At 34.3% G+C, this 13,294-nt stretch overlaps 2 protein-coding genes across 2 annotated transcripts in view; one reads left to right on the forward strand and one right to left on the reverse strand.

The window, feature by feature from the left end:
- The window catches only part of LOC125661941 (multiple epidermal growth factor-like domains protein 11), a 39,648-nt gene that overhangs the window by 18,043 nt on the left and 8,311 nt on the right, over positions 1-13,294 (reverse strand). The window contains exon 2 of the mRNA XM_056147717.1: positions 10,314-10,544. Coding sequence (XP_056003692.1) covers positions 10,314-10,544 — 231 coding nt within the window. The remainder of the gene's footprint in view (positions 1-10,313; positions 10,545-13,294) is intronic.
- On the forward strand, positions 5,242-6,985 carry LOC125653135 (uncharacterized). Its single transcript, XM_056146495.1, has 2 exons — positions 5,242-5,791; positions 6,182-6,985. Exons 1-2 carry the CDS (start codon positions 5,276-5,278, stop codon positions 6,545-6,547), a joined length of 882 nt encoding a protein of 293 aa, XP_056002470.1. The 5' UTR covers positions 5,242-5,275; the 3' UTR covers positions 6,548-6,985.

The following is a 13,294-nucleotide window of genomic DNA, read 5'->3' on the forward strand; positions in this document are numbered from 1 at the left end:
AGTTGAGGATGGAGAAGCTGAAATCATCTCGTTTGTCATAGAGTTGAGTTGTCAGTTTGCCGTTAATGTCTAGCATATTTTCTATTTCAACTTCAGAGTATATGTACGCGGAATGAGAATGGTGTTTAACTAAGTAAGTTTTTGAATGATTGATCACTAGATATGAATATCTCAGTTTTCCAATTTTGTTGAAGAAGCAACTTTCTATAATGTCAAAAAGTCTAGTCTTTAATTTATCGTGAGGAATGGTCGTGTATAGTGTTGACAAGTCATAGGTTTTAATGCTATTGATTTGGGAAAAATCTGCGATTTCAAGTTTACTAAAAGTTCTTTAGTATTTTTTTTAAAACTCTACATTCGATGAACACCACTGTTGGCATACGTAGTCGCACAGTAAGTTTGAAGTTTCTCCTTTACAGATGTTAATATTTTCGTGAGGAGCAAGATAGAGGCTTGGTAGAGCACTTATTGGATCCAGCAATGTATCTTTGTTTGTAACGGCTTTTATGTAGTTCAGGAATCCAATATAGGTGCAGGTAACTCATATTCATTGAACCCATTGACTAGCATTTTAACTGAAGCATGGTTTTCTTGAATTTCATCTTTTGAAAGGTCAGTTGGAGTATAAGTACGATTACCAAAAGTGGAATTAATGCCAAGTTCGTTAAAAATACAGTTGTAATAATGAGCCTTACAAACAAAGACAATGTTGTTACTAGCTTTGTCAGCGGGAACCAAAACATATTCCTCATGTAACCCATCTAATTCTTTTATCACTTCTGGTTTACTAAACACAGAAGGATACATGTTACATACTTTTGGTTTTCATATTTCTAATGCGGGATTTTAATATTTCTCTTATTCTTTTGACCCATTCTGACAATGTTTCAAGTTCTTATTTTTCATATTTAGCCCATCGTCTGGCATAATCGTCGACAGAATTCATGATAAAGATGAAGTTCTGTCGTAATATCAAAGCGAAACAAAAACAATTTGAAAAAGACTTCTGGAAAAAAATGATGGGGTAATCGTGTTCTTTTTTTTAAACAAGATGTCAAAGTTCGATAAAATCATCAAAGCAGTAGTTTTTATAAACAACGTTACAAATATTCGCGATGTCATTCATCAACGTTATTCATTTACTTTTCATGCATCACTTCAAAAGAACTCAAAACAAAGTTATTGACTCCTGGTTTTGAAGTGGAACTAAGATATGCATGGACACAATAATCAATTATTTACAAAATACATATCGCAAAATATCTTTATATATACATGTATACATGTGTACATATATTGCGCTATATATCTTAATTGGGTTGCGTGGCTAATAATTGAAATTATTTTCTTCTTTTGCAATTGCATGATCACAGTAACAATGCATAAACTAATATAAAAGTATAATTTTATTTTCGAATCACATTAAGGTTAAATCTTTATTTTTATAGAGTTTAATCATGTCTTAATATTCTAACCAGAAATACAACTAAATTTTTTTCTATCTTACAATATATTTGTGTTTATTTTACACTCCTTCACAAACACATATAAATGCTCACTTTCTCAAGCCAAACAACCCCTCGAAAACAAGAACTCGATTTAAAACTATAATTAGTTTTGACTTGTATTGCAGATTCACTTGAAACGTCAGCTACTTTTTCTGAATAGCCAGAAAAGGATTAATTTCAGAATGGAAAGAATATGTATGGGAATGGTCCGCCGTAAACGTAACTGGAATGAAAAGAGAGGGGACTATATTATATAGTAGGTTTTCCTGGGACTAATCTGGCTATAAAAGGGGGATCCTACCACATAGCCACATTTCCGTGGTGGGAAATCTATTATACAGCCACCTTTAATGGGAAAACGTACTATATACATGTAGCCATTTTCCGAAGGAAATGGCTAGGGGAAAGGCTACAATACAACACGGGCATTCATTTGTAGATATGATCGATTATAGCTCTCTCTCTCTCTCTCTCTCTCTCTCTCTCTCTCTCTCTCTCTCTCTCTCTCTCTCCACCAAACACACACATCAAATTTTGGGGTGGGGGTTAAAGTATAGGCAACTCCATTTTTTTAATTCGACAAATTGTTACATCTTTGACAAATATGAATACGTACGTTACTGCAAAGGCCGCATTTAAAAAAAGTAAAATGAAAATAATGAAATTAATAGTAGAAATTATAATATCTTATTTTGATATCTTTAATCAATTTTAGCAAAGCTATTTCATTATCATTATAATTTTTGAATTGTGAACGATCAAAGATGAAGATAACTTCTACGTCTTTAGGGAGTGGGAACATGGCGTTATAGCAAGTTTTATGCTATGGAAACTTTATCATTCAATTCAAAGTTAAGAAATATAATACTTTTATTATTAATGATTCAAAGAACAAGGTACGGTTTGGACATAAATAAGCCCTGATATATTCGAAAACTTAAACGTGCAGGTGGAAGGATTTCATTTGTATGAATTATTACTATGTCACACCTAAAGACCAAAACATATGATATATTTAGTGCACGTGCGCGTATATGCGATATGTAGTGTTTAAAACCACCACAGGGAGTCCCAAAATGCTATTTTTACGTCTATTAATCACAAAACACAGAAATCTTTAATGCCTACCCAGCCGTCGACCGCGGTTAAATTTTCACGTAATATTTTTTGTATCTAAATAAGTATATTCCGCAAATTTCGTCCCGGTCAAGAGCTTGGGACAAGTTGAATTTAAAAAAAAAATCTTTTGTTTCAATGTTTCCGGAATTTTGTATTTCTTTGTTTTATCATGGTATAATAATATAATAAGATCACTTGTAAGATTATTAAATTTTAAATGTGACTTATGAACAAGTTAATATCAGTCAATTTATACTTTTATGGATTTTTTTTCACTTTATGATATTTATAAACGTCGGAGTCGGAATTATTCATTCCTCAACGCCATTTTCGCTACTATGGATGACATAAACAAATTGTGAGAGACATAAACAAATTGTGAGAGATTCGTCAACGGCACTGTGACCCATACTCGTGATCTTTAGAACCAGGCATGCTACAGGTAAGAGAAACAATTAATACTATTGTAACAAAAACGAAAGCGCAATGATTATTTACAAGATACGATATTACAAACAACAATGACAGCACAGATCTCGGCTATATAGTATATATCGATAATTCACACTATCTAGACTCTATATTGTTTACACTCACAGACCTGCTGTACATAGGCCTAATCCTTCATCATCTAAATAAAATACTATGTAGGATTATAATTTGAGGAATCATTTGTATTTATTGAAAACGATATCCAGCTGAGCTTACGCCCATGTCGTCTGTCCAGACAAAACACTGTTGACATTTTAAAGTTAATGTTGTCTTTTTATTGTTTTGTTTTTTTAACGATTGGTTTACCTTCATGAAATGATATCATTTTAACTACGTATTATGAGTAATAACGTTTATTTGCTGGACTGATGTAGATTGGAAAGGGAATAACAACAAAATTGGTGATAAGCTTTATATAGTAGTTTTTACGTTATCATACTTAGATAATCCTGCGTGGTCTTGGTCGTTTGGGGACGGGTATATAACGTTAGGGTGCCGATGGAACGCATTCGAATCCTGGGATGTCTGGAGTTTTTTTTTCTTTCAGCATTCTGGCGATGTTTTCCTTCTTTTTTAATGAATATATTTTCTTTTAATTTCCATGAAAATATTTCACAATCATGCAGGGAAAAGCTATTTCGTTCATTAAATAGTACAGACTTGGAGCTAGAATAGAGTACTCCTTTACTTCCTGAAATATGCGAAGTTAGGCTATGTATAAACATTAATGATGAAATAAGACACGTAGCAGGGGATGGGAGGACCCCCCTCCCTGTTTAGGACTATATGCTTTTCCTGTTATTCTGTTGTGTATCGCATGCTAAGTTTGATTCACCCCCCCCCTTCGATTTCAGATTTTGAGCATTGGGTTGAATTAAATGTTTAAAATATTTCCTTGAGGGGGGGGGGGTCATTTATTTATTGGTTGTTTTTTTTTTATTGGAGAGAGAGTTGCTTCATTTTTTAATACTAAAAGTTCACCCCCCCCCCCTCATGGCATACTTGTATACAAGTACACATTTTCACGAGAATGGTACATATAATAAAAAAAATATATCCCTAGTGTGTGTAGTCATGTAACTACACTTTTCGTACCTTCTTTTACTATCTACTATCGGATAAGAATTATTCTAATGAGATTGAAACACGCGGCAAAGACTATTAAAAAATGATAGATAATTTTGCACATTTGTTTTGTAGAATGGACATACGGCATTATAATTGCGTCTTATGTGGTGGAAGACCTACTTCCTCGCATCGTCGTCCTGCCAGTTCTTTTCGCCATATTTTGTCCAGACATTTTTCAGTGAATGCTGTGGAAACAGATGTGTTGTATAATAAATGTCGCCACAAGTGTCGAAATACTTTACGAAGGAAACATATTCCTATAGTTATCCCCAGTGATAAGGATGAATCGATGGACCCTACATTCACATCTCCAAAGAAAAGTAAATCCATTCTCATATCAAGTCCACCATCAATTTCCTTACCTTTACCATCTTCATCTATGAGTCATGGTTATTGTTTTGTCTGCAAGAAGCCCGGACCCAAGTTACTTTCAGTTTCACATCAAGCTAGGATACATGCATTTATACAAAAGGAAATCATCATCCCACAAGGAGCAAGGTGTTGTGCAGGCCATTTGGACAACGGAAAACTCTCAAACAACGCTTTGCAAAATACTAAAACCAATGACGGTGTGTTGCTTAACAGGGCCTCTGTTCTTACCATCATTCAGAGCTTGAGGGAAATGGCTGCAGAGCACCCACGACTAGATTTTGATGCTGAAAACAGCATGGATGATGATGATTACAAAGTTCTTATCGGATTTTCACGTATGGAATTTCAGGATATTATTTCATCTATAACAAGCATCAACTCATCAAAAAAAAAAAAACAGAACCAAGAGGACATGTGTTGCCATTCTTCTCATCAAATTGCGCTCAGCACTTTCCAACAAAATGCTTGCAGTTCTGTTCAAAATGTCAAAGTATCAGGTAAAATTTTAATAATACATACATGTAATCATGTAAAATTAGGTGATGGTTAACCATTCTTTGATCTATCATTTTGTATTTCATGTGAATTCATTACATCATCAGTATCTATTGCTTTTTCATATCAGGCGTGCCATAAAATCTGCCAGAACAGCTCTCATGACAGATTTTGTACCACACAATTTGGGATTTCAACATATATCTCGGGAAGACGTGATTCAAAAGCACACACGTGAACTCGCCAGAAATCTCTTAACTTCGGGTTTTACGACAGATCCAGCTATATTGGTGTTGGATGGCAGTTATGTATATATACAAAAAAGTTCTAACGTTACGTTTGCCAGGAGATCTTACAGTCTATATAAACACAGGCCCCTTCTGAAGCCTATGATGGTAGTTACCACCACGGGGTATATCGTTTCTATTCTTGGACCCTATTTGTCACACTCAAAGAATAATGATGCCAGCATTCTAAAGCACATGATCCACTGCAACACCGAAGAACTTAAGACATGGCTAAAAGAAGATGACATTTTTGTAGTTGACAGGAGATTCAGGGATGCCGGTGAAATTTTGAAAGACATTGGAATTAGAATGGAGATGCCATCGTTCATGCCAAAGGGAGCAAAGCAACTATCAACGCATGATTCAAACATTTCTCGAGTAGTTACAAAGGTAAGTATATGTAATCGAGGGCTTGAAGTACATATTTGAATATGTTACTCAAAAGGATATAAGAATTATTACGTTAATTTCAATTTATTCAAGAATGGATTTCCGTTCTATGTCAAACATACATGTACATGTAGCATGTAGTAAAAGAGGCTTGTAGCAAGTGTTGGGGACAAAAAAAATTAATTCTTGATAAATGGAATTCGTTATACCCAATAAGTTCATGATCTGTTTTAAAACCACAAGGAATGAAAGTCACTTCGCTGTACATGTAAACGTGAATTGATTATTGTAAACATGTTCGCCGTAACCGTATTTTACTGTACTTATAAAAACAATGCCTACTCATAAATATATATCAACGTTTAAGACATTCTTATTATATACGTATAGGTCAGATGGGTTGTTGAAGCTGCAAATGGCAGGCTAAAGCAATGGAAGTACCTCGAGAAGACCTTGCCAAATACACAGATCCCATTTATTGGAGATTATGTGAGGATAGTGGATGCTCTTTGTAATAAGTACCGGCCGCCATTGTGCAACGCATCTGATCATGACCAGTCTCTGGCTGCAAAAATGTTGTATCTATCTAAAAATGTGAACTCTTTACTGAGACGTGTAGATGAAGAAGGTCTGGATAGGAGATCGATGCTTTGGGTGAAAGTTGACGCAGATGGTGTCGCACCAGATTTTCCTCGTTATGACGAAACAGATATTCGGGAACTTACTTTAGGGGTCTATCAGCTACGAATGGCCTAGTCGTATACACATGAACACATCGATATCGACGGCAAGTTTGAGATATTAGTGAGCAATGACATCTCGAACATACTGTCGTCCAAAATACAAAGCAGGCATGTTTCAGCAAAACAATATAGGTGTTGGATAAGTTACGGGGAAGGTGTGGTTAATGGCTGGTACTGTAAGTGTAAAGCAGGTAGTAGGGTTGTGGGGATGTGTAGCCATATTACCTGTATAATTTGGTATCTGTCTTATGCGAGACACAACGCCGACACCATAAAAGGTGTCAGAAATTGGAGTAACTGTACATCTATTGATGATGCGTCAGATTTACCTGAGGTTATTGATGAGTCAGACAGCGAGGAGGACAGTGTGTTTGAAGAGTAACGTACTGGTTTGGAATCTGATTTGCTGGTGTACTTTGATTTTATAGATTGTTATTAAAGCTGACAGGATTTTGCTATTTGTTTGTTTTCACTTGTGTATTCGATTTCAATTAATTTCGTATGTTGTGGTGTTAGATTGCCCCCTTGTTTATATAGCTGTTAATTTGGTGTCGAATGTTTTCTCTCCCAAAATTGTGATTTACTATTTCAATGACAGAAAAATATAAGGTTACTTTTCTTATTAATATTTGTGTTAGAAAACCTATCCAGAGGATCTCAATGAAGTAAAATTACATTACTGTCTTCCCGTACAAAAATTGATTTCTAAATAATGATACATGTAAATTGCATAGAAACTAAAGCTTTATTTTGCTAAAATCTTCAGTTTATTTTTATCAATGAATATGGTGAAAGTTGCGTACAAATCTATATCATAATAACACTTTTTTACAACAAAATGAAAATTTCAGAATTTTAGTATATTGTATAAAATTTTGACGCTGTGTCTTTAAATCCTGTAATGCCATAGATTGAAGTTGAACCAGTACTGTTTTGATATTGTATATGTACATGTAGTTAGATAATGACATCGTAAAGATGAGCGAGTATATATTTTCAGTATGCGTCTCTCCAGGGCCGTAAATTACATGGAGGCGAAGGAGGCAGCTGCCTCCTCCAACTTTTGAGCCAAAAAAAAAATAAAATTTAAAGTTCATTAGAATTTATGTTGTTTCCAATAACTAAGAACATGATACCTCCCTTAAAAAGCATTCCAAATCTTTCTTTTAGAATGAGTTAGTCAAGTAACATCTTAGAAGGCCCTAGAATCAAGGATTTTCCACGAAACGTGTTCAGTGTGCACAAAATGTGCTCAGCGTCTGGGGGCCGCCCAGGCCCCCAGACCCCCGCCTAATTTCCTGCCTCCTCCAAATTGAAGGTTAATTTACGGCCCTGCTCTCATACCATATTTTGCAAAATCTGTTGATTTGTCCGTTTTCTAGTTACACAAGTGATGAAATAGACGTATTACATGTATTTGCTCAACGTTTACTTTGATTTAACATCTGTAAATGTAAGTTATGATATAATTGCTATGTGTAAACATAGCATCAATCTTATCTTACTATTATGTAATAAACAAATTGCAGTGATAATATGTCTTTGATTATACCTTTCAAAATGCATTGGCAACAATATAGTTTCCATGCATTTACAAGCATTAATGAATGCAAAACATTTTTTTTTTGGTATGAGTGTTGTTCCATAATATTGTAAATACGACTTTTTCTTTCCGTTTACTGTCGTCAAGGCTCTACAAATATCACTTACGCCAGCAAAATACAAGTCCCAGTGATATTATGTTGTTACACTTCGTGAGAAATTATATACGTGATAACCGAAACCACGCTTCATACGAAATTCAGTGATATGACCTTAACTACCTTTGATGTCACCATTTTTTTTCGAATAAAGGCAACAATAATAAATACCAATACATCATGATTTTTTTAAAATGTCACAATATATAAATAGGGAGAGAAGAACTGCAAAATATTGTTATGTTTCCACGAATAATTGTAATAGGCACTTTTTTTCTGTTGCGCGGTCTCCCTGAGTATCAGATGTTTCAAAATATCGCTTGACTATACAACTGTTTGGGAGACGCTACGAACTTCGTATAACATTCGGTGATTTAAATGAGAGACACTTTAATTTTATCGCCAATTATCTTCCGAATGCACGCAACACAGTTAATGAAAATGTAAACAGAAATAAATCTTTTTAATCATCTGATGGTCTAAACATTATACATTTGCTCCGTTTTAGCTTCACACAGTTAATCGCAACGTTGTTTTTGCCGTTGTGCGGCATTCCAGATTTTACTTTCATTATCATCAAATTCAGTATCAAAACAAAACCAATAATTTCAATATATTTTGAAAGTTGATACTCTTGTGTGTGATACAAATTTTATTTTCCTACAATGCCGAACGTCACAAATCATTCCTTGACTATACATATATATATAACTTTTGGGGAGAGTCTTCGTTTAAATATAACGTCAAAATTAACGTCAAAGTGAGCGACGTCGCCAATTTGATATGGGGTTTTCCGTTGAATATATTAGAGCTGTTATTGAAGATAAACGATAACAATGGTCATATTCATAAATGGCACATTCTCAAGTACCAGATTTAGCAGTTTTGTGAGTTTCCAGGACAGGGCAGATTTTGACCAAAACCGTACCTTGTCCGTTCAGTTATTTTTTTCTTTAGAATTTAGTTGGAAGAAACTGAGAGCACAACTTATATGTTGCTACAAGGTGAAGGTCAGTTGGTGCGAGTGTGTTTTGAATTTTAAGATCAAAACAGAATGTATATGATGTAGGACTAGCAATCCTTAGCTTTTTATTTTATCTGGGCCATTCTCCAGCTGCTTTTTGAACAATACATAGACAGAGGCGACTGGGGGTTTTCATGACAAATCAACGTCTTTCGCCTCTCACCTTCGTTAACCAAATTTGTAAAACACTCAATCTAAATCCGTTTTTCTCACTTCTAGTACCCCTTAAACAGTACAACGGACCCTTAATGTAATGTTATTGATGTGATAATTGGTGTTCTGTGGATTAAATCTAATCTGTTTATGAGATGGTTAACACCTGGTTTCAAACTGCCTAGCTCGGGGTCGCATATGATATACATAATGGCACGTAAAGTATCGAAAGTAATTATGCATATAGCAAGGTTTGAATTGCATCGCTTTCAAACTCGAAAATCACGGAACATATTTCCTTTCAAACACATTTTTTTGTATGGTAGGAAAGATAATTAATTTTCCTGAAAACATTAAAACAATTATGTAAAATGTGATGTGTCGTTTTACTATCAATTATATCCACCTACCATTGTAAGTTTATTAAACGAAACATTTCTTCGGAGCTTATTTTCAAAAGTGTTATTCATAAATCTTTAGATATGGTAAGACTTAACGGACATGTTAACTGTTAATCTATATCACATCTATTTTGCAAATACCAACGCATGTTAATCAACCGACATTCCTAATTTGAAAATAAACTTTAGGATTTGTAATTCAATGATTCACTCTAATTAAAAAACTCGTAACAAACTGTGGTAATTTGAACAAAATATAAGAAATGAAATTAGAATACAAGAATGTGGATGGTTGCGTGGTGGGCACTGTATTCACGGTTAAATGTTAATGTCTGTCTTGCTTCTCTGTAAATCAGTATCGTAAGATGTATTTTCTGGAAATGTTATTGTGATTTTCATTATTAGGTTAAGTGGTAATGTTAATTTTTCCCACTACTAAGAGTGTTTATGCTGACTTATGTATAATAAATATGACTGTAATACATTTACTGTAAAATGTACCGTATTGAGATCCATAGTCTTTAAACAGTATCCTAACGCTGTATATGCTGTATATATTGCCAAGATCCACAGACCACCACACTGTCTTGTCCGGGGAAAGTGAACCAATGACTCCTGCCCTCATGCACGTGCTGTGGATTCCGTCAACTGCATTGCCTGCTACACAGTTTGATTGCGGGACACAGTATGAAGTTGTTGATTGTACTGCATACTGATCCTTTGATAGATCGTCTGAAATAAGAAATTTATATGCTTTTCTGGGAGGCTAAGACGGTCCAATTAAAGTACATTTATCTTATTTAATTTCTTATAACAATACATGCTGCACATAAGTAGTAATCGTGCTTATATCTCTCAAATATTTCGATTCGTTACTAGTTTGAAAATACGGATGTATATTGAATTGCTGTTATAAAATTTAGAAATTCATATCAAAACTAGTAATCCTAATTGTTCGCGAACAATTAGAGGTCTTTCCGCCTTTTCTGGATTTGTTTCTTGACCTTCGATCTTGATCCATTCTTCAGTAGGTCAAATGAGGCCAAACAATTTCAAGTCAATGTAAACTTGGAAAACTTTCAGGGGCAATAACTATTTAAAGGGGTTGGTGAATGTTTTTGCACTGAATAGATTGAAGAGTCTACTAAATCAGTTCAAAACATTATTGAAGGTTTGGTATCTCCAGGGTTAACGGTTTCAGAGGACTATGCAGTGATAACAAGCTTTATTTTTAAGATGGGCAATAATTTTTAAAGGAGTCCGGCTTAAGGGTCAAGAAAGAATTTTTAATTGGTTTTAAAAGGACACTAATGATGCAATGAAAAATGATGTACATTTTGTATGTTAAAAGACAAAAGAGATATAAAAAGAGCTAACTTCTTAATATTTGAAGTGAACTTGACCTTTGACCTTTACCTAACATTCAAGGTCAAAGGTCAATGATCACATTGCAGTTGGTCCCATGTTTCTATGATTATCCGTTTAAAAGTTAACGATTACCACAAACACATAAAAGGGCAATAACTCATATAAGGGGTCATCAGATCCTTTCACACTGCATAGGTTGAAGTTGTGCTTTGAGAAACAGAAGACATTGGTGAAGGGTTGGTGTCTCTACGGTCTATGGTTTCAATGGAGTAGCGATAACAAGGTTAATACTGTAAGGGGCAAAAACTTTTAAAGGGGTCAATCTTAGGGTACAGGTATTACATCTTTAAAATGGATTTAAAAGGACATATTAAAGATGCAATGATATGTAGTATATGTTGAAAGACAAAAGAGATCTAAAAAGAGCTAAATTTCTCATATTTTGAATGACCTTGACCTTTGACCTTGACATAAATTAAAAGGTCAAAGGATGAAGATTCTAATGCAGCTGGTCCCATGTCTCTAGGATAAATGGTTTTAATTTTTTTTTTAATTATTTGTAAAAATCAAAAACTTTTAGGGGGCAATAACTCATAAAAGGGGTCGATGAATCTTATCGCAATGAATAGATTGAAGAGTCTCCTTGACTAGTCGAAGAGATTGGTGAAGGTTTGGTGTCTCTACTGTCTATGGTTTCAAAGGAGTAGCGATAACAAGGTTAATACTGTAAGGGGCATTAACTTTTAAAGGGGTAAGTCTTAGGGTACAGGTATTAAATCTTTGAAATGGATTTAAAAAGACATATTAAAGATGCAATGATATGTAGTATATGTTGAAAGACAAAAGAGATATAAAAAGAGCTAAATTTCTCATATTTTGAATGACCTTGACCTTTGACCTTGACATAGATTAAAAGGTCAAAGGATGAAGATTCTAATGCAGTTGGTCCCATGTCTTTAGGATAAATGGTTTTCAATTAATTAAAAAAATCAAAAACTTTCAGGGGCAATAATTCATAAAAGGGGTCGAAGAATCTTTTCGCAATGAATAGATTGAAGAATCTCCTAGAACAGTCGAAGACATTAGTGAAGGTTTGGTGTCTCTACGGTCTATGGTTTCAGAGGAGTAGCGATAACAAGGTTAATACTGTAAGGGGCAATAACTTTTAAAGGGGTCAGTTTTAAGGTACAGGAATCAAATCTTTAAAATAAATTTAAAAGGACATACTAAAGATGCAATGATATGTAGTATATGTTGAAAGACAAAAGAGATATAAAAAGAGCTAAATTTCTCATATTTTGAATGACCTTGACCTTTGACCTTGACATAAATTAAAAGGTCAAAGGATGAAGATTATAATGCAGTTGGTCCCATGTCTTTAGGATAAATGGTTTTAAAAAATTTCAATTAATTAAAAAAATCAAAAACTTTCAGGGGCAATAACTCATAAAAGGGGTCGAAGTATCTTTTCGCAATGAATAGATTGAAGAATCTCCTTGAACAGTCGAAGACATTAGTGAAGGTTTGGTGTCTCTACGGTCTATGGTTTCAGAGGAGTAGCGATAACAAGGTTAATACTGTAAGGGGCAATAACTTTTAAAGGGTCAGTCTTAAGGTACAGGAATCAAATCTTTAAAATAGATTTAAAAGGACATACTAAAGATGCAATGATATGTAGTATATGTTGAAAGACAAAAGAGATATAAAAAGAGCTAAATTTCTCATATTTTGAATGACCTTGACCTTTGACCTTGACATAAATTAAAAGGTCAAAGGATGAAAATTCTAATGCAGTTGGTCCCATGACTTTAGAATAAATGGTTTTAAAAATTTTCAATTAATTGTAAAAATCAAACACTTTCAAGGGCAATAACTCATAAAAGGGGTCGAAGAATCTTTTCGCTATGCATAGATTGAAGAGTCTCCTTGCCTAGTCAAAGACATTGGTGAAGGTTTGGTGTCTCTACGTTGTACGGTTTCGGAGGAGTAGCGATAACAAGCTTTTCTAGCAAAAGGGGCAATAACTCCTTGAGGGGTCAAAGTTCATATACGCAGGGTGAACTGCCAAAATCTTTTAAGGAGTACATTCTTATGGACTATAAATCTTTTCAATA

This window comes from Ostrea edulis, chromosome 8 (genome assembly GCF_947568905.1).
Source record: "Ostrea edulis chromosome 8, xbOstEdul1.1, whole genome shotgun sequence".
NCBI lineage: Eukaryota > Metazoa > Mollusca > Bivalvia > Ostreida > Ostreidae > Ostrea > Ostrea edulis.